Below are 18,946 nucleotides of genomic sequence, written 5' to 3' on the forward strand. Positions count from 1 at the left end.
TTAAAATTTCATGTCTTTATTAAATATCTGGTTTGAAAGCACATACAAAAAGCACAAATATTTATATCATGTAAAAAGAAGCGGTCTCAATACAGATCACAATAATCCTGAATAAAAATAAGCCTGAAGAAATTTTGAGTGTTAAGTTCAGTTAGTGCAAAAATGTCTTTTTCTTTGACTCCCCTTTTTGAAATGTATTGTTTTGAAGCAGACATTTTCAATTTAGACTTTTTGGAATTAAAAAGAAAAGAAGAGGTAAACTGAAAGTTGAAATGTCACATCGCATTTCAACATGTTTGAAAAGGCTTGGTTCACAATTTTTCAAGTTAATCTGGAAACAAAACTTACATGATGCCAAGTGATGGGTTCAAAAGTTCAGTGTTAAAGTCTTCCTAGTGTAAAAAATGTTATGTGTGTTATTATTCCTGTGTCCTAGAGGACATTTTATTCTCAAAAGATCAAAACTGAGTTGGAAATCTTCCAAACTACCTTCTACACAAAGAGGACTGTGTTTAGTCCCCCATCACTTTCAGAAAAGTAACTTCAGCAGCGATGACAACCGAAGGAACAATTAGAACCCAAAACTGGTTTATATACATACGGACATGTGAGTAATGTAGCAGGATAAACCTGAAATCTGTGTTACTGCACCGAAAAACGTAACCGCTAAAAGAATAAAAACATGACAGACCTTTAACACAGCAAATACAAAACACTTATATAAAAATATTAACTAGGGTATTAACAGAAGAATTTTACACCACGCGTCTCTTTTCCACAGGAAACCGACGACACTCAGATCACGTTTGGTCTGAAGAGAAGGAAGGAAGGGACTCAGGCACGGTTAGCAGCAGTTAGTGTGGAGACGGCAGCGAGTCACCTTCCAGCAGTTTGTGTTTTAAGATAAAATGGAGCAGACGTTTTTACGGCATCCTCAGGCGTCCCCGGGTGTCCCGTGCACTCTGAAGCGGTATATGCAGGTGTACTCCTGGTGGCCCCAGTTGGACAAAACCTGAACCTCGATGATCTGGAAGGCTTGGTTGTTCTCCTCCTGACCACGACAACATGGGACGTTAGAGAGAAAGACGTTGGTGTCGTCGGCGTATACGCACACTTTAGAATACATTAACACTTCAGACATTTTATTACAGAAATTTTATATATCTTATCTTTTATCTTGAAATGTCTTAAACATTACAAATGATATATATTTAGTTGAGTTGTTTATTTATATCATCCCAAATGTGTCTGTGTTGTCTTTGCCTGACAAAAGCTTACTAAACTGACTTTATATCTTGTTTGAAAGTGTTTTTTAAATGAACATTGGTATAAAAGTATGTTCTCATGGATAACAGCCTGATCTTTATACGTTCTGCAGATCACTATATAAATCAGAATTGTATTGTCATTCTATATGAAGCTAACCTATTTTATTTAAAACAAAAAGTTTGCTCAACATATTCTACATATTAAACGATATTCATGCCTCCAGCCTCTCCTGTCCTCTCAGCTCTGTAAGCAGATTTTCAGTGATTTGTCACGTGACTGTTCATCTCAACAGAATCAATCATGGCTTCACAGCGTCACTGAGGAGTGCAGAATATAATGTTTAACAGGATCCGTTTAGTGCAAATGCTTTATCTTTGGACACGTTTTAACGGAGACATGTAGTATAAAGTGAATTACGGAAAAATTTGTAAACAATCTGTTCAAGGACTGTCGGAAAGTTCAAATTTCAACAATAATGCCCATTATAACAGTTTCTTTCTATGATAAATGGTGTTTTTTTATTTGTTTCTTTTAAAGAAAACAGTCTTTTCAGTTTTTGGGAGTTCAGATGGTTAAGTTCTGCAGCGTTTTGTGTCTTTGATTCTTTTCCTTTTCTACTTGCATGTTTATCTTGTCATACAGTAGTGTTCAATATAATAGCAGTTTGCTCTCTATTTTAAAGCATTGGGAGATCATTTTAGCTGAACAGCCTATAATTGTTTGCACCTCTTTATACGTTTTCCCCTCTCCAATCATCTTTTTAATCAAAGTACGCTGTTCTTCTGAACAATGTCATGAACGACCCATTTTCCTCAGGCTTTCAAAGAGAAATGCATGTTCAACAAGTGCTGGCTTCATCCTTAAATAGAGGCCACCTGATTCACACCTGTTTTTTCACAAAATTGATGACCTCACTGATTGAATGCCACACTGCTATTTTTTTTAACACGCCCCTTTCAACTAATTGCCCAATTGCACAGCCTTAAGAGTTGCATATCACGAATGCTGGGTCTTGTTGGTTTTCTGAGAATCTACTGCACCTACTGGTACCTTGTTTGCCATGTAGCAATAAAAAATATACTAAAAACCTGGATTAATCTGGTTAGTCACATTGGACTGCTATTATTTTGAACACTATATGCGACATAATGTGCGTGCATGTAAAAGCAGCGTGGCTCACAGTGACGGTGTAAGTCTGCAGAGACTCTCCATCCTGGTCATAGGTGTAGGTGCCGAGCAGCGTCCCACTCTCCTGACTCTCATCATCCAGACCCTGAAAAAACATAAACACACAGGAAGTAAACATCCATCTGTCTGTCCGACAGGTCGCTAATGCTACCAGCGTCTCCTTGTCTCTGTATTACGTAGACGCTGAAGTCTCGCGGCGCGCTGTGCAGAGCCCCGCTGGGCGCCAGTGTTTTGGGGATGTGCTCCAGGGAGAAGGCCGTGGGCAGGACCCTCATGGATAGACGGATCACCAGGAAGCCTCTGGAGCCTCGGAAGGCCCAGCAGTTCCCTGGATGGACGTCCGGCTGCAGGAGGACAAAGACACAGCTGGAGCTTCTGCTGGTTTCATCAAGTTCACATCAATATTAGAGAGATTAACAGCTGGTTTTAGTTTCTAAATATTTAGTTTTATTGAAACACTTTATTAATGTAGGAAATTTGAAATGTTTGTGTCGATACAACACAAACTTAAAAACACTTAAAAACAACATCCGAATATAAATGAACTCCACATATATTCAGGTGTGCAGAAATGTTTACTTTTCAGTTGTTTTTAAAAATGGAAACAAATATAAATATGCATACATATACAAATATAAACTTAAGTGTGAAATGACAAATCTATTATTGTTTTCATGAAACTTAACAAAAAAAAAACACAAAGCAGAGAATACTTGTGTACTTTTACTGCTGATACTTAGGAATACTAGGAATTCAATTGATGTGAATGAACCTGAATGTTTGCAGAACATGCAGGTAAAAAAACAACAAAAAATAAAAATAAATACATTTGAACCAACTTGACAGCAGGTGTGTCTGAGGACAGATGTGCGTTACCTGGATCACGACTCGAGGAGACTGAGAGAAATACCAGAGAGGAAGTCCGAACAGACTGAGCAGAGCGGCCTTTGTCTCGTACGTCTCTGAGCAGCGAGTGCTGAGGACGCTGCCCCCTGCAGGACGACAGCAGAAACACCTGTCAGGTGGCTACAGGGGGAGATTTTAAAATATTAAATATATTGATTAAGAATCTGTGACTTTTTGTGTCTGACCTCCAGACTCCAGAGCGTAGTCTGCCAGCCCGGTGCGGTCCTCAGAAAACAGGCGCAGAGCATTATTCACGATCAAGTGGACGTCCTGGAAGAGACGAGGAGTGAAATCTCAGAAAATACAGCAGGAAACTATATTAAAGTAATATAGAAATATCTATGTTCAAGGTAACATGGACAAATTTTTTAATCTTTATTAATAAATAAAATCATCTGATCAATAAATGTGTCATTAAATGTACCAAAAGTATTTTGCTTCTTTATTTATTTGTATTAATTTGCCCATGTAATTGCTTTCCTATTTAATTTTCCATTTGTTTTTTTAGACATTTTATAAAAAATAAAAAATTAATTTCTATATTCTTCTTCACACATTTCTTTATGCATGTAAGACTAAAATATCTTATGTCACATTTTAGGTACATTTCAAGGAATAATCATTTATTTGAGGGGTTTTTTTTGGGCACTATCCATCCGCAATGTTTTATACCACAAGAAGTACAATTAAATTTAAAATTAATTTTTCAAAAAGTATTTGTTACCTTTTATTTAAATAATTCAAAATAATGATTTCATTCTTTTTATTTCATTTTGGCTGCATCCATCCTTCATGTATTAATCCAGTTCTTTAAGAAAAATCTTCTCTAAGAATAAAACCAGTTTTGCATTTACAGACTCATAACACCCCCCCACTGCCTGACCTCCTCGGTCACGGCGGCTCCAGCAGCTCCGGCGGCGTGCAGGACGGCCTCTCTGACCGCCTCCTCGCCGCGATGCTGCTCCAGCTGTAGGCTGACGTTCTGCAGGATGCTCAGCTCCAGAGCGGCAAGCGACGCCTGCAGGTCGTCCCCGCTGACGTACTGCTGTGACAGCCACTGGAGGAGCGACTCCGGGAGCCCGGCAGCTTCTTCGCCGGAGGCCCCGCCCCCCGCCGCCATCAGCTGGTTGCCGTAGAGCAGAGCCCGGACCTCCTCACGGACCTGAGCGGAGACCTGAGCGGAGACCTGCGCCGCAATCTGAGATGCAGAAGCAGTTTCATCTCAAACAAACTGGAGACTAGAAAAAAAACATTTTCTTGCTGCTGCTTCACATTAAAAGCTTTTCACCTGTGAAGCAGCAGGAGGCTTTTATTGTGAAGGCAGCATTAAATTAAGAAGTGCTTGTGTTCCCTTTCTCTCACCGTGTGCTGGATTGTGTCGAGCTGTTGGCAGCTGCCCCGACACCCTGACAGACCCTGGACGTCCCGCCTCACGTCCTCCAGAGCCGTCTCCAGCCGGGCGACCTCCGCCAGCAGGGCATCATGGGACTGACGGTCCACGCCGCCACTGGAGGAAGTCACAAAACAACAACATCCCAAAATCTGAGAGGCTCAAAGTGACAGCAGGCACACAGGTTAAAGTTCACTGAATTTTTGGTTTGTTGGTCTCTCATGATGGCGTGTTAGAAACGAGAGAGAGGAGAAATATTGTGAGAAAAACTTCAATTGTGTTTTGTTTCGTAATTCTACAGTTTCTTCTTCATCAACAGCGGTGTTAGAGGCTGACCTCCTAAACTGGGGTAACGGCTGAGTGCCTTATCTATTTGTAATGAGGTGAGCAAAAATATTACCTGGAGCAACACATTTTAATAATAAAAGCCTAAACAATAAAGTTACTCAGAGGAAAACTGTCTGCAGTTTGGGAATTAAGTGAAGTGAATTATTTGGTTCATTGAAAGAAAAAAACAAAAAGAGTTTTTCAGAGTTTTACTTGTGAATTTGTCACTTTTTTTTCTTGTGAATTTACCACTTTTATTTCAGAAAATATGAGTGAGTATTTTTTTCCCCCTGATTACTGCAAGTCAGTCAGTCGGATAAATATGCATTTTTATTTATTTTCCATTTTATTTCATTACCTACAAACGCCGTGATAGGACGTTATACGTTCGGACATCCAACATTAAACAGACAAGGAGACAAGTTTACCTGACAGCAGCTGGAAGCGATGTTGGTAAAGGTGAGACTGACGTGTCAGCAGCTTCTCGTCTCCACTGCAGCTCCTGTAAAAACAATGAAACAAAACACTCCTGAAATCTACAAACTAAACTCTGGAACTTCTGGAAAAAAGTAAATTGGGTTGTAAAGGAATAGCTTGGATTTTGGCTTGGAAGTGCAGCTGTATGAAGTGTTTATCCACAGCAAGGGATCTTGGTGTTTTAAAGGGTTGGTGATAATCCACTTAGAGTAACTGATCAAGGCAGGAGGGGGAGGCGAGCAACTCCTGTGTCATGTGAGCTAAAGTAGCTGTTTTTGCCAATGGAGTCTGGTGTCTTTGAAGAGAGCTTAGATAACAGAAAGCTGTCTGACAGCAAGATAAAGAGGTGGAAATGATTAAACTGATATTGATGATTTTAGGTGTCATCCTCATACAGCCCCACTCCAAACAATCCAGTCTCCCTTTAACGTGTCCCGGGACAGTGTCAGTGATACGTTTAGTGGTGGTGTACCTCTGTCCTGGCAGCCAGCGTCTGCAGCTGCAGCTCCAGCTGATCCAGACGAGACGTTTGACTCTGCTGCTCCAACAAACCCTGCTGTTGAGACTACACACACACACACACACACACTCCCATCAGGCTGATGAAACAAACAAGGTCACCAGGAAGAATCATTTTTCCAGAGAAGATTTTATCCTCAATGCCTGTGAATTATTTCTGAGGACGTTTCCTGGAAAGAGCTTTGAGGCTTTCAGCTTTATAATTAACGGAGAGTCAAATATTAACATATTCTGAGGAATAAGTTCAGAGTACCTGCTCTCTGTGTCGTCTCTCCTCGTCCAGTTGTGTCTTGATCTGCTGCAGCTGCTGCTCCAGCGCTCTGCTCAGCCACGGCGCCGCGGCCTCGCCGCCGCTCTGATCCAACACCAGCTGCTGCTGCTGCTGCTGGAGGTCAGTGTACAGCCGCAGCACCTCCATGTGTCTCTCCTCCGCCCGCCGCCCTCCAGCCTCCACACGTTCCCACAGCGCCGTCAGACTCTGCTCCAGACGAACGAGCCGCACCGCCTCCTCCTCTGACTCCTCCACCGCCTCCTCCACCGCCGCCTCCTCCCGTGAAGCAAGAGAAACTTTAATTTCAGTATCACCGTTTGTTTCAGTTCTCTCTTCTTGTTTAAATTCATTTAACCCTCTGAACCCCAACAAGATGTTTCAGAACGTGTTTTTACGATATAAAATCTACAAGTCCTAGAAGTGGGAAGAACTCAAACATGTCCTGTGCAGATCAGACAGTTATGACATAAATCATAAAAAAAAATACACAAGTTGAATTTCTCTGATAATGTTTTAAAGTTGAAATAAAATGGAATTGTTGTACAGTATTCTAACGTTTGCAGCTAGGAAAAATATCCTTTTGCAATGGGTCAGTGACAAGGTTCCTTCTGTCTGTGCTTGGCGCAAAATAATTTTTGATCTCATACCTTTAGAATATCTTACCAACGTCATACATCACAGTTCTACAGAGTGTGGCGCCCATTTTTGGACTATATCGGACCTGGCCTTTCCTTCACTCTATTAAAAGGTCTAATGTTACCTGAATGACATTTGTGTAATGTAAGACTGATCCACCACCTTGTGTATAATGCCATATGTTCATCTTTTATGTAAGCGCTGTCATCTTTTGTGTTTGTTTTGCTGTTTGTCTAGTTTTGTAAACAATTTTGTTTTGTTGAATGGAAACAAAAACTGCAATAAAAACAATGAAGAAAAAAAACAGAATTGATATATATATATACACAAAAACACTTTCCAAAGTGCTTCACATATTCTACATATTGAACTATTTCCATGTTTCCAGCCTCTCCTGACCCCTCCTCTCGGCTCTGTGTAAACAGATTTTCAGTGAATATTTGTCACGTGACCGTTTGTCTCAGCAGAATCAATCATGACTTCATAGTGCAGGGTGTTGGTTGGTTCAAACGGTTTATTTTTGGACATGAAATTAGACTGTAGAATGCCGTTATTTTGGCAGAATTATCACAATTTTAAGCTTCACCATTTCTAACGGAAACATTCAGAACTGATGATCCCTTCAAGGACCGTCGGAAAGTTCAAACTGAGGATAATGCCTGTTACACTTTCTACGATAAACTGGGAATTTTTTTTTTTAAAAAGAGAAAATACTTTTCAGACGGTTAAAAGGGATAAATTATAACTAATCTGTCAAATTGTCAATTGGGTCAAAGATACTTTTAGATAAATAGGTAAGTATAAGCTATTTTAAAATGGAAATGAGCCTGCTTTGACCTTTTTGAGGCTTTAACCCTCTGGAGTCCATCTATTTATTGAAAATACACGTTTAATTTACAGCAATAATGTTACTGTTATAATATCTAGATGTTTACAATATCTGCTCTGTTTACAGAAACAGAAGGCATTAAAAATATTAAAAATATTAAACTGGCAGTGTGAGCACCTCGTCTGCCGCTGCTGGAGGCTGCCTGTAAAGCGGCTCCTCCACGTACTGCTGCACCTCACTCGACACCTCAACGGTGCCCTCTGCTGATTGGCTCTGAGAGGACAGGAAGCTGTAGGCGATGGAGGACACAGCAGGGACATCGGAGATTGATGTCCTCCACTTTGTGATGTTGACAGCTGGGAGGACAGACTGTAGACCGGCTGGACCGAACCAACACAGACCTGAAACACAAAAAAAAAAAAAAAATAATATATATATATATATATATATACACACACACACAATATAATGAAATAAAATGTGAAAAAAATTTAAATAAGCAAACTGATGAACCAAGTGAACAAAACTCACTATACTAAGTTTCTATATACTGAGTTTCAATACTTAAAGATAAAAAAAGATTAGAATACATTGGTAAGTTTATGACAAAACAAAAAGGAATATTATGAGTTATTAAGTCATACATTAGGGGGAAAAACTATCAGAAGTTCACTGACATTCAAGTGGTAAATTTACTAGTTTTATTTAGTTATTTTTTTAACAAAAAGGTCAGATCAGAACCTTTTTAAAACTCAAACATAAAAAGTGAGTTTTTCGACGTACTGAAGAGGAGGAGCAGCAGAGGGAGGAGGACCAGGAGTCGGAGAGGAGACCTGCAGGAGAAACAGTTTGAACAGTCAGACAGGAATAAATCTACAGACTGACCAACAATCCAATTTTCACAAAAAGCAGCAAATTCTCACTTTGGAGAAACTGATTCTGCTTCAACAATGATTATTCAGAAATTTCTGGATATATACATTTAACCTATACAAAAATAAATTAATGACACTCATGTTTTAAATCAGATTAAAGTGTTTTTTCTTCTATTACTCTGCAGGAAGTAAAGCTCGGAGTTCTCTCACACAGCTTTTACAGACGAAGACAGTTCGTTTCGACAGTTCGACAGTTAGTTTATCCATGAAAAAAAAGCAAAAAAAAAAAAAAAAAAAAAAAAGGATTCATGAACTTAAATCCTGTTGAAAAGTTGTATCTTTCATAAAATTTTAAAATGGCCAAGGTATGTTTAAATACATTCATTTTACATAGAAAAATGTATTTAAATTTTGCACAAATCCTGTAGTGTAAAAAAAACTACTTAGAATGTCTCTGAATAAATATGTGAAGAGCTGAGATTATTAAGCAAGAATTTTGCAAGAACAACAAATATGAAATTTTCCCAAGATTTGAATGGTAAAAAATCATCCTTTGCATTTTTTAAATCTAGACTTGAAAAGATAAGTTCTTAGTTTGACATTTGCTGTAAGAGGCTTTACACTATAGACTATATATAGACTTTACTCATTTTTTTTTTATTCTCAGAATAGCTAAAACAGAGCGTAGGCTCAGAGTTTGTAAGAGAAATGAAAGATAAAACCAATAAATTGTGAAAGGATGTTATTTTGTGTTAAAATATGCATTATGTTCCAAATTAATTTTAAAAAAAACAAAATAAAAAGTAAAAACTTGCCAAGTCAGAGGAGAGCTGGAGGTCATGTGAAGCCATCGTCTGTTGAGCCACCGGTACACGACACCTGCCGTCTGGCCTACACACACACACACACACACACACACACACACACACACACACAATTAACACACACACTAAGTGCAGTGTTTGAGCAGCTGAGCGGGAGGCTGCAGGTCAGGGAGCAGGGAAAACTAAAACTTGTTCCGTTTGTTAAATGAAGCTAAACTGCAGATAAAACAGGCAGGACACAGGAGAGAAAAGACAAACAAATAAACAAACACAAGGTGCACACTGCAGAGTCCTGATATGTAAAGTTAGCCGTGTCTGCAGGTTGGGGAGGAGAGTTTTGAGTAAAGCTTTCCTGTCTGAATGTGACGATTCGGTTTGTCCCTCTGACAGGAGCATTTATACCCTCCAAAATGTCACACTTCGTTCTCTATTGGGGTCGATATTTAGAAATATATATAAATAAACATATTTACAGAAAATTATTTTCCGTCTTGCTGAGGTGCTCTTTGGATTTGAATCTAAATCTCTCCAACCCAGGTTCACATTTTAAGATCTTGAATATCGACTCGTGTTGGGCTCTGATTGATCTGCATCTGAGAAGAGGAAACAGAAACTAATAACTCTGACTTGCTGTCATTGTGCAGCTTGTGATTATTTACACGATTCGATGCCAATACAAACAAAGCAGCAGATGAAGAAGATGGACACGGATTTCAGAATCCAACAACATCTGCAGATGCAGCAAAGAAGAAAAGATCCAACACGGAGCTCCGACACAAACATGCTGCACAGCGAAGGAAAAAGAGGGAAGAAAAACGAAGGCGAAAAAAAGAAAAAAAAGAAGGAGACGACTCGGCGTTAACCTGCGGAGCGTACGATGCTCTGAGAAGCTGAAAACATTTTCTTAGTCAGAGGCCAAACGGCTGCAGCTGCTGTGCAAGTCAGCTGACAGAGACAAGACGCTGAGGGAGCAAATTCATGAGAAACTCGTTAATAAAAGAAGAAATTAGAAACTCATGTTGAGTTAACAGGACATTTAAAGAGAACTTAAAGAGTTTGTGCCAACTTCAAGAAACTGTGCATGTTTAGATTGCAGCCAAACAAGTGTTTTTTTGGTCTTGGATCAGTTCTTTAACCTGTAAACACGGCAGAGCTCCACATCAGCACCAACGAACGGGAAGCCACTGAGGACCACGAGGACGGAGAGGAAGAGGAGGTGACGGTTTCCGTCTCTGAGCGCTGTTTCTCCTGACAGTCGTCACCTGTTGGTGTCAGCAGTATGTTTAACCCTCTGAACCCCAAAACTTGCCAAGATGGTTTGAATGGCTTGTTTTCCTTCAACAAAAATATATATATAAATCTAAAAAAAAAGAAAAAAGGTACCAAAATTACACAATTTATCGTTGACAGAACCTCAGAAAAATCTCATAGTCCTGTCTTCTGGCTGTCCTTGAACACATCACGTGTGACGAATGCTTCAGTCAGGACGTCCATAACAGACGATGGTGAGAAGGGACGAAAGCTTTATGTCTTTATTTAATGTTACATTTGTTTCTTTTTCTGCTTGATTCTGCTTTTTGTTTTATTTCTCAATCCTTCATCCGTGTGTGCGTGATTCTGATGTTTGATTTTCACGCGATGTACGTTTGTTGACAAGTTTGAAAGTTACGAGATACACAACTGCACAGGTCGGAGTTAAAATAGTGATATATCATACAAAATGTCAGATTTTTAATTTAAAAAAATCCCCAAATAGGTTGTTTGCAGTAACCACGTGGTATAAAATACATGTTACCCATGTCTCTTATAAATTAGGAAATACTGCTAAATTAACATTTAGTCATTTAGCAGACGCTTTTATCCAAAGCGACTTACAGGAAGAGTAAAAAGCAAACAATCAAGGTATAGTGCAATAAGAGCTATTAGTGCTAGTGACAATTATTTGAGGGAATTGGAAATCAAGGGAGATTAATTCCATTATTTGACTTTCAGTTGCAAATATGTCATTTGTTGTCTATTGTAGTTAGTTTTTAACCCATAAGAACCCAAGTGGACCACGTAGAACACAAAAAAATACTACACCTAAATGTCAAACATCTGAGATGTGACATAAACGTTACATTGGGCATTTATGGCATTAATGGTTGATGTTTCTTATTTTAAAATTTAAAAAAGCTAGACACATTTTCTTCTTACAGAAACACAAATTTGCCTTTTTCTTTTGCATCTCCACAACATTTATCAAAAGTGTGACATTAATAGTGCTGTTTAACAAATTATTTTTCAGATTTGTTTTTAAGTAACAAAATAATACATCAATAATAAATAAAAACAAATATCCATTTGCCTTTTTGTTTGCATCTCCATAACATGTATCAAAATTGTGACTTTAATTTGTTCAGGAAATATGATAAGAACAAGTTAAATGCAATACAGGACACCCTATTAACGGATTAGAATTGTTAAATGGGCTTAAACTTAGCCTCGTAACAAAAAAGAAGCTTTTTGAAATTAGCTACTTTTTCACATTTCTCATACATCCATATTTTGGAGAAGTCACTTCTTGTCACAGTCACCAGGGTGTTGAGTATACGTCGCTTAGGGATTTAATAAGTTAAGGTGAAGCATAAAGCTGAATATGGGAAGATTTAAAGTGTTTGTCACATGGGTGTCACCATGGGTTCTTATGGGTCCAGAAAAAAAAAATCTTTTAAAATCTCAGAATGTGGTGTGGAAAAAATATTTTTAGGTCGATTTCAGAGGGTGAAGAAAAAAAAAAGAAAAAAAAAAAAGGTGCGAGTGTGGCCAGATGTAAATATGATCTGGCGCTGTCACAGAAACCTGAGAGAAAAACCAGCAGAGAAAACGTCAACTTAGTGTATTTTGTAGAAACTCACACAAAGCTCCGTTGGGATGAAGCTCCTTCTGGTGCGAGGTGGACTCCCTCAGGTCCATGACTCCACAGGGACCGGATCGGGCTGCAGACAGAGAGAGGAGACAGTCAGGACTCAGCACCACGTCTCTCACATCCGTCCTCTGAGCGGAGGACTGCCACCGACTGCAGCATGCACACACACACACACACACACACACACACACAGACCCAGAGAGCAGCAGATTTGCATTTTACCACGGCAACAGCCAAAGTGACGGGGTGCAGCCCATTTGTTTGGGAGGGAAACACGACAAGGTGAGCAGGTGAGACTTCAGGACAAACAAATAAAAAAAATAATTCATTCACTAAAAGCATCATGGGATACTTGGTGAATAAAAAAAAAATCATTCATTCATTCAATCTGATTCAATCAATCACTTCAATCACGCTTTTGTGATAAAGACTGATCAGATCTCTTGAGGGAGGGTTTGTTTTTTGTTCACAGAGACTCCAGTTTTCCTCCAGGTGGTTTTTAATAGTTGTGAAACAGAAGATTTAAATGCTAAATACATGTTTCTATTGGTTTTGTAAATAATTTCTAATACAATTAAAGAATACATTTTCTGTATTGAATAAAGAAAATGTATTCCTGTTAACATATGGAGAAAAAAATCCTCATCCATTAACAATATTGTGAAAATGCTTAAATAAGCACTTTAAACAGAAAGTAAATGACTTTAATCATTCAGCTACGAAAGCATAAATATTTATTTATGTGAATATAATAACAGTGGTGACAGGAAGTAGAAGGAATCGCGGTTTCCAGTGACCAGACGGGTCTGCAAGAGAAAATAAAACATGAGATCTGAAGATTCATCTGGTTATTGACAAGGAGGCTAAAAAGAGGAGGAGTCACAGGATCAAATGGGGTTATATCATCATGCAGTGTCAGACGGAACAAGAAATAATAAACAATAAAAACATTTTTTTTTTTTAAAGTTGGTTTCTACTCAGGTTCTCTTTGGGTTCACTCGGCCTGACAAAACCCAAGGTGAGCCTTTGAGCACAAGCCAGATTTTACAAACGTATTCAATTAAAAAGGGTTCCCATATTTCATTAAGGGCATCAACTATTTTTTTTTTTTTACAAAATCCACATCAAGCAAGCAGCAAAACTTTCACATTTTGCTGTTTTCATTCAGCTATTCCCTTGTCATCCTTCACACCGCGGCTAAAATGTGCAGGAAACTGAAGCTCAGGTGAACACCAGATGAACAGATTCTATTATTTCTATTTATTTACCACCTTGTGTTGCTCCAGCCCGACACCTGTGTGTGTGTGGACAGGTAGGTTTACCTCCATGTCTGTTATCAGTCTGTGAGCGCCGACACCGCCGCCAGATGAGTGTCAGCACAGACACACAGCCGGCTGCAGCGCTCCTCGCACCCCGCACACACCAGTCACACCACAGCTGCAGCACATCTGGAACAGTTCAATCACTTCAGTACACAGCTGGAGAGAATGCATTGTTTGTGTGTGTGTGTAGGGAAAAAAAACTATAGCTGTTTGACACACCGGAAGTGATTTATGCAAAACATGTGAGTGAGGAAGAGACAGGAAACTCCACCTGCAGAAAGTTGGAAAGAGACCAGAAACCAACCCTGCAGGAAGAAGAAAGGAAGGGGAAACTAAACCTGCAGAAATTAAGAAAGAGAGAGCGAAGCAGAGTGAGAGAGCAGCCTGGTATTCAGGTTGTACCTGTCACATCCTGGTGTTTGTGCAGCTGATGAGACAGCAGAGCGAGCACAGAGAGCACAGCCCTCCACACAGACAGCAGCACACCTACTGAGGACAAAAGGCAGGTTAAAACACAAACAGCTGATCTGAGTCCAGCTCAGAGCAAGTCTGGGTTTCCTGTGATGAAGGAGAAGAAGAAAGGTTAAAGAAAATCATTATTTAACATAAGGAGCAGTTCCTTCCTCACCACACACTGTCACCTGTTAGAAGAGACAGAAAAGAACTGAAATAAGGAAAGTTTATCTTCATTGAAATTGCATTTTTTTTAGTTTTTGGATTGAGGATGTTTGTTCTTTTAAGCTCCGCACGGTCCGAAATCAGTCGGACTGATTGTCTGAATCTGAACGTCCACCTCCATTATAAAAGCTGCTGATAGAACGCCCTCAAGTCAGTGTCACTTGTTCCTGTGGAAACGTTCCGAGTGACAACTACAGTCATGTACAGGGTGACCGGTGTGTAGTTCTTTCACACATTTCTCTTGCTTATATATTGTGCATTACACTGATATATATATATATATATATATATATATATATATATATATATATATATATATATATATATAAAATAAAAGGTGCAAAAATGAAAAATAAAAATACTCAATTAATTAATGACATTATATACCATTAAATGTACCAATAATAGTAAATGTAGGCATTCATTTTTTTGTACTTCTTTACAAATATTTACATATTTCTGTATTACGACTGCATCATCACTTCATCGTCCTGCTGTCTCACCTGTCCTGCTCTTGCGGCTCCGGTCTCTGCAGTAGATGGTGGAAGTTTCTGACTCAGAGCGTCCCGGCCTTGTCATTGTGGAGGAGCAGGTGGTGGAGGAGGTGGTGGCGGTGTATTTGGAAGAGGAGTAGCACACGGACTCGTTTCTGTCCACGTTACAGTCTTTACAGTTAACCCTGCTGAGCGTGTGGACCAGGTGTTTGGGACAGCGTGCGCCTGAACCAATCAGAGTGCGGTCTGCCAGGACGGTGCTCTCCTCCGCGATTATGGTGCTTTCTGTAACATCAGGTCAAACCATAACTGATCAATAATCAATTCAACTTCATAAACAGTCAAGCAAAAACTCATTTGTGTTTTTATTATTTTTTAAGAGCATAAACCGACCTTTTGGATCGACGTCGTGGTCCAAACCTGAAACAGGAAGTGGAAAAAGACTTTATGTGACCTACACTGCTCAAAAATGAAAGATCTGCCTATAAAGAGTCTCCACCCAGAGGAGGAGGTGAAAGGAGTTAAAGGAGAGGAGGTGCTGTACCCCAGAAGGTGTCGACCATCGTGCTCTCCTGCACGGAGGACTCGTCCAGCAGGGAGGACAGCAGGGAGGCGTCAGACGCCACGCTGCTGTTGAGGAGAACCGGGTCAGCCGCTTTACGGGGTGTGTGGAGGAGGAGCGACTCTGAGCAGGAGACAGAGAGCTGCTGGGAGCGACGAGACTTCAACGACCTGCAGGAAGACATGAAGGTGGAGCAGGAGGAGACGAAGGTGAGGGGAAGAGGAGGAGGGGGGAGAGGAGGAGGAGGAAGTGGGTTGGAAGTGTAGGAGGAGGAGGAGAAAGAGCAAGAGGAGAAAAGGCAGAAGAAGTGGAAAACAATGTGGAGGAGGATGTGGTAAATGAAAAGAATGAGGAGAACAATGAGGAGGAGGCAGAGGAGAAATAAGGTAGACGACGAGAGGAGAAAGCAGGAAAAAGGGAGGAGGAGAAGGAGGGGAAGGAGAAATGAATAAACCGTCTCTGGAGGAGGGAGGACAGAAGCAATGTGTCCCTGAGCTCTTCACCTGTTGCTCCTCCAGCTGGTTCCTCCCACGCTGAAGGAGGTGCTGCTGTGAGGGAGGCTGCGGTCCAACAGGCCCTCATCGAGCCGTAAGCTGCGTCTGGACATGTTACCTGAGAGGAGGACCGGAGTCTCCTTCTCTGAGTCCCACACACAGGAGGAGTAGCTTGAGCTGAGGAGGTGGAGGAGGAGAATTTATTTACTGTTGTCAGATCTGAGGAGGTCTCTCTGCTGTGAGGGACAAAAGGTGTTTTGGATCAGAGAATTCAGATCACTGAAGACAACGTCAATGAGGATCTTCATGTTTTTAAGTTTTCTTCAGTACCAAAGTGATCCAGTCATGAGTACATACATTTTTCCAGAAAGACAAATCAAAGAAAACGTTTTTTTACTTTTTTTGAGTTACAAGAACAAAAGCTCAGCAGGAAGCTCTACTAGTTCCAGTTGAACCTTCTGAACCTCCAAACCGACTGGCGGGTTGGAAACTCGTGTTTTCTTCCAAAATTAATACATTTATCACAGCCAAAAATGCATTAGAAATGTCCCAACGGTCCCTGAATTAATCATTTGTGATGAATGCTTCCATCAGGAAAAAATAACCAAACCTGGGCTTAAAATGTTTTTATATTTCACAATGACTCATAAAAAAATTTGCATGAAGAAATAATCAAATAGTTCCGTTGGTTTCAGTTTAAAGTTTAAATAGAAAGGTTGGAAAAATGTAAGTCGTTCAACATGGAGTGTAAGGAGTTAACAATATTGGTAAGAGAATGTTTAAAGAAGTTCTATTTTATTATTTTTTTTGTAAAATAAATACAGAGTAAAATGTGGCATGAAGCTATTTGTTGATGTCAACATACTGTTTCACCCCATTTAGAATAAAAACTGTTTAGTATTTATATTGATCAGTTCAAGTTCCACAAACTGTCTGATTACAACACAACAAGTCAACAGAACAAATCTGTAACCTGATCAGACACACAGACACCTGACCTACATACTGACACACAGCACTGACACCACAGAAGAAGAAAGAGAGGTACACACAGGTCAGTCCAGCCCCAGCTCTGCAGGTCCACGTCCTCGTCACACACACTCATCACAAGTCACACACATCACTAACTAACAAACACGCACACACAGACAGACACACACATACACACTCACAGCCAGCCGTGGTCAAGTTCACCTTAAACCTGCTGACACTGCTGCACACAGCACTTCCTGTTAGAGCTGCTCAGACCCCGCCCCCACACACAGACACACCTGCCACCTGCTCATTCCCTGCTCATGTCCCGAGGTGGAGGCGGTCGTCAGCTGATCACTGACAGGTGAAACAGAAACTAACTCAGCAGGTGATTTACCTGCGCTGTGATGGAGGAGAAACTGAATGTTTCTGTGAGCAGCCTCAGTAAACTGTCAGGGATTACCCAGCAGCCCTCACAACCTGAGCCAATTACAGACTTTCTGCTCAGCTGCAGGGACCTGTGGCAGCCTGCTGGGGGTGCCATCACCTCATGCACACAGATCAGTAGTTGAGGTTCCACATAACAGAACATAAGAACATAAAACCATCTACTATCCATACAAATGAAAAAGACAAAATAAATCAATCGAAGAAGCAAAATTAGACGTAAAACAAATACATGAAAAAATAATGAATAAATAGAAGTAAAAATAAATAAGTACATTTTTGGAAGTAAAGATAAATAATTAAATTAAAGTGTTTAATTGTGACATTGAGATCTAGTAAAGGGGAGTTTAGGTTAAAAAAAAAAAAGTTTGTAAATAACAAAAAAACATCAATATACTTTTTCAAAAATGAAAAGGTATGATAATTGTTAAAGGTTTACCCTAAGAGAACTCAAGACAGTTTATGGATACAGAATGATTATTGTTTATCAAACTAAACTTAGTGACACTGATTGTTAGAGACCAATAAAACGTGTGTCATGGAAAAATATATTTTGTTTGTTGTAATATTATATTTTGTCTCCAACTGTGAGGATATTTTTTGGCTGTTTTGTAAATAAAAGTTACTAATATCTTTATTCATTATCCATTTCAGGATGTGTTAAATCAACAAAATGTTGACACTCCCCACGTGTCTTCCAGTCAGTTAATTCCAGTTTAAAGGGCCTGTCCGCTTACAGCCAATCAGCGCAGAGCTCAGAGAGATGACGTCTAACCGGACCAATGATGTTCTCCGATGGGCGGGCCCCCGCGAAAAATGAACGGTAGTTGTGCTAACGTTAGCTTTAGCTCTCAGGCCGTGGACACCTAATAAAAACACGTTATAAAAGCACAGACTTAAAATACTTACCTTCAGCAGAGCTCCAACAAGTTGGCGGATCTTTCAGAGCACAGTTTAAAGGTGATAAACAGCCGGCTAGATGCTGCTAGCTTCGCACCGACTGTTAAAAGCCGGAGAACGGTCTCAGGTTTGGTCTCACAGTAAAGCGACGCCGCGATAAAAATGTGGATGTGTTACTCACAGCTTTTCTTTTTAAGCATAAACATTTGTTAAAAGTCGACTGACAAACTCGCAACAAGCCCAACACAGAGGTTTAGCGGCCAGCAACTTCGTATGGGTTTTATGATGGCAGGCAGCGGGAGTTTAACGCCCCCGTGTGGCGGGAGGAATAAATAACACGACGCTGCACTGCCAAAGATCGTCTATTGTCATTATTGTCTTTTAAAATAAATAACACGACGCTGCACTGCCAAAGATCGTCTATTGTCATTATTGTCTTTTAAAATAAATAACACGACGCTGCACTGCCAAAGATCGTCTATTGTCATAATTGTCTTTTAAAATAAATAACACGATGCTGCACTGCCAAAGATCGTCTATTGTCATTATTGTCTTTTAAAATAGTCTTTTAAAATAAATAACACGACGCTGCACTGCCAAAGATCGTCCATTGTCAATATTGTCTTTAAAAAATAAATCTGATCATCTTTTGAATCCA

At 39.9% G+C, this 18,946-nt stretch overlaps 1 protein-coding gene across 2 annotated transcripts; it reads right to left on the reverse strand.

Moving 5' to 3' along the window:
* LOC131959090 (SUN domain-containing protein 1-like) lies at positions 1–18,636 on the reverse strand. 2 transcript variants are annotated; one of them, XM_059324195.1, is made up of 23 exons: positions 18,298–18,636; positions 15,979–16,146; positions 15,458–15,645; positions 15,307–15,333; positions 14,923–15,198; positions 14,144–14,227; positions 13,742–13,867; positions 12,409–12,489; positions 10,648–10,773; positions 10,375–10,473; positions 9,503–9,578; positions 8,596–8,645; positions 7,990–8,213; positions 6,330–6,623; positions 6,030–6,122; positions 5,509–5,582; positions 4,726–4,870; positions 4,247–4,561; positions 3,549–3,633; positions 3,334–3,449; positions 2,634–2,801; positions 2,450–2,542; positions 1–1,051 (listed from the first exon to the last, which is right to left on the reverse strand). In XM_059324195.1, exons 2-23 carry the CDS (start codon positions 16,080–16,082, stop codon positions 935–937), a joined length of 2,961 nt encoding a protein of 986 aa, XP_059180178.1. In that variant the 5' UTR covers positions 16,083–16,146; positions 18,298–18,636; the 3' UTR covers positions 1–934. The 2 variants fall into 2 exon arrangements, with proteins under 2 accessions (XP_059180178.1, XP_059180179.1); XM_059324196.1 differs by having other exon boundaries at positions 6,330–6,610; positions 7,989–8,213; positions 14,144–14,230.
* Between the last annotated feature and the right edge of the window lie 310 nt (positions 18,637–18,946).

Source organism: Centropristis striata, chromosome 21 (assembly GCF_030273125.1).
Source record: "Centropristis striata isolate RG_2023a ecotype Rhode Island chromosome 21, C.striata_1.0, whole genome shotgun sequence".
NCBI classification, from domain to species: Eukaryota; Metazoa; Chordata; class Actinopteri; order Perciformes; family Serranidae; genus Centropristis; species Centropristis striata.

What these genes read in the sequence shown, in the direction of transcription:
- LOC131959090 (XM_059324195.1), bottom strand. Translation starts at nt 16,082, where the DNA reads ATGTCCAGACGCAGCTTACGGCTCGATGAGGGCCTGTTGGACCGCAGC. An exon ending in GAGCTCTGCCGTGTTTACAG is followed by an intron (nt 10,474 to 10,647) that starts GTTAAAGAACTG and finishes TTGCTCCCTCAG; the next exon opens with CGTCTTGTCTCTGTCAGCTG. An exon ending in CGCGAGACTTCAGCGTCTAC is followed by an intron (nt 2,543 to 2,633) that starts GTAATACAGAGA and finishes ATGTTTTTTCAG; the next exon opens with GGTCTGGATGATGAGAGTCA.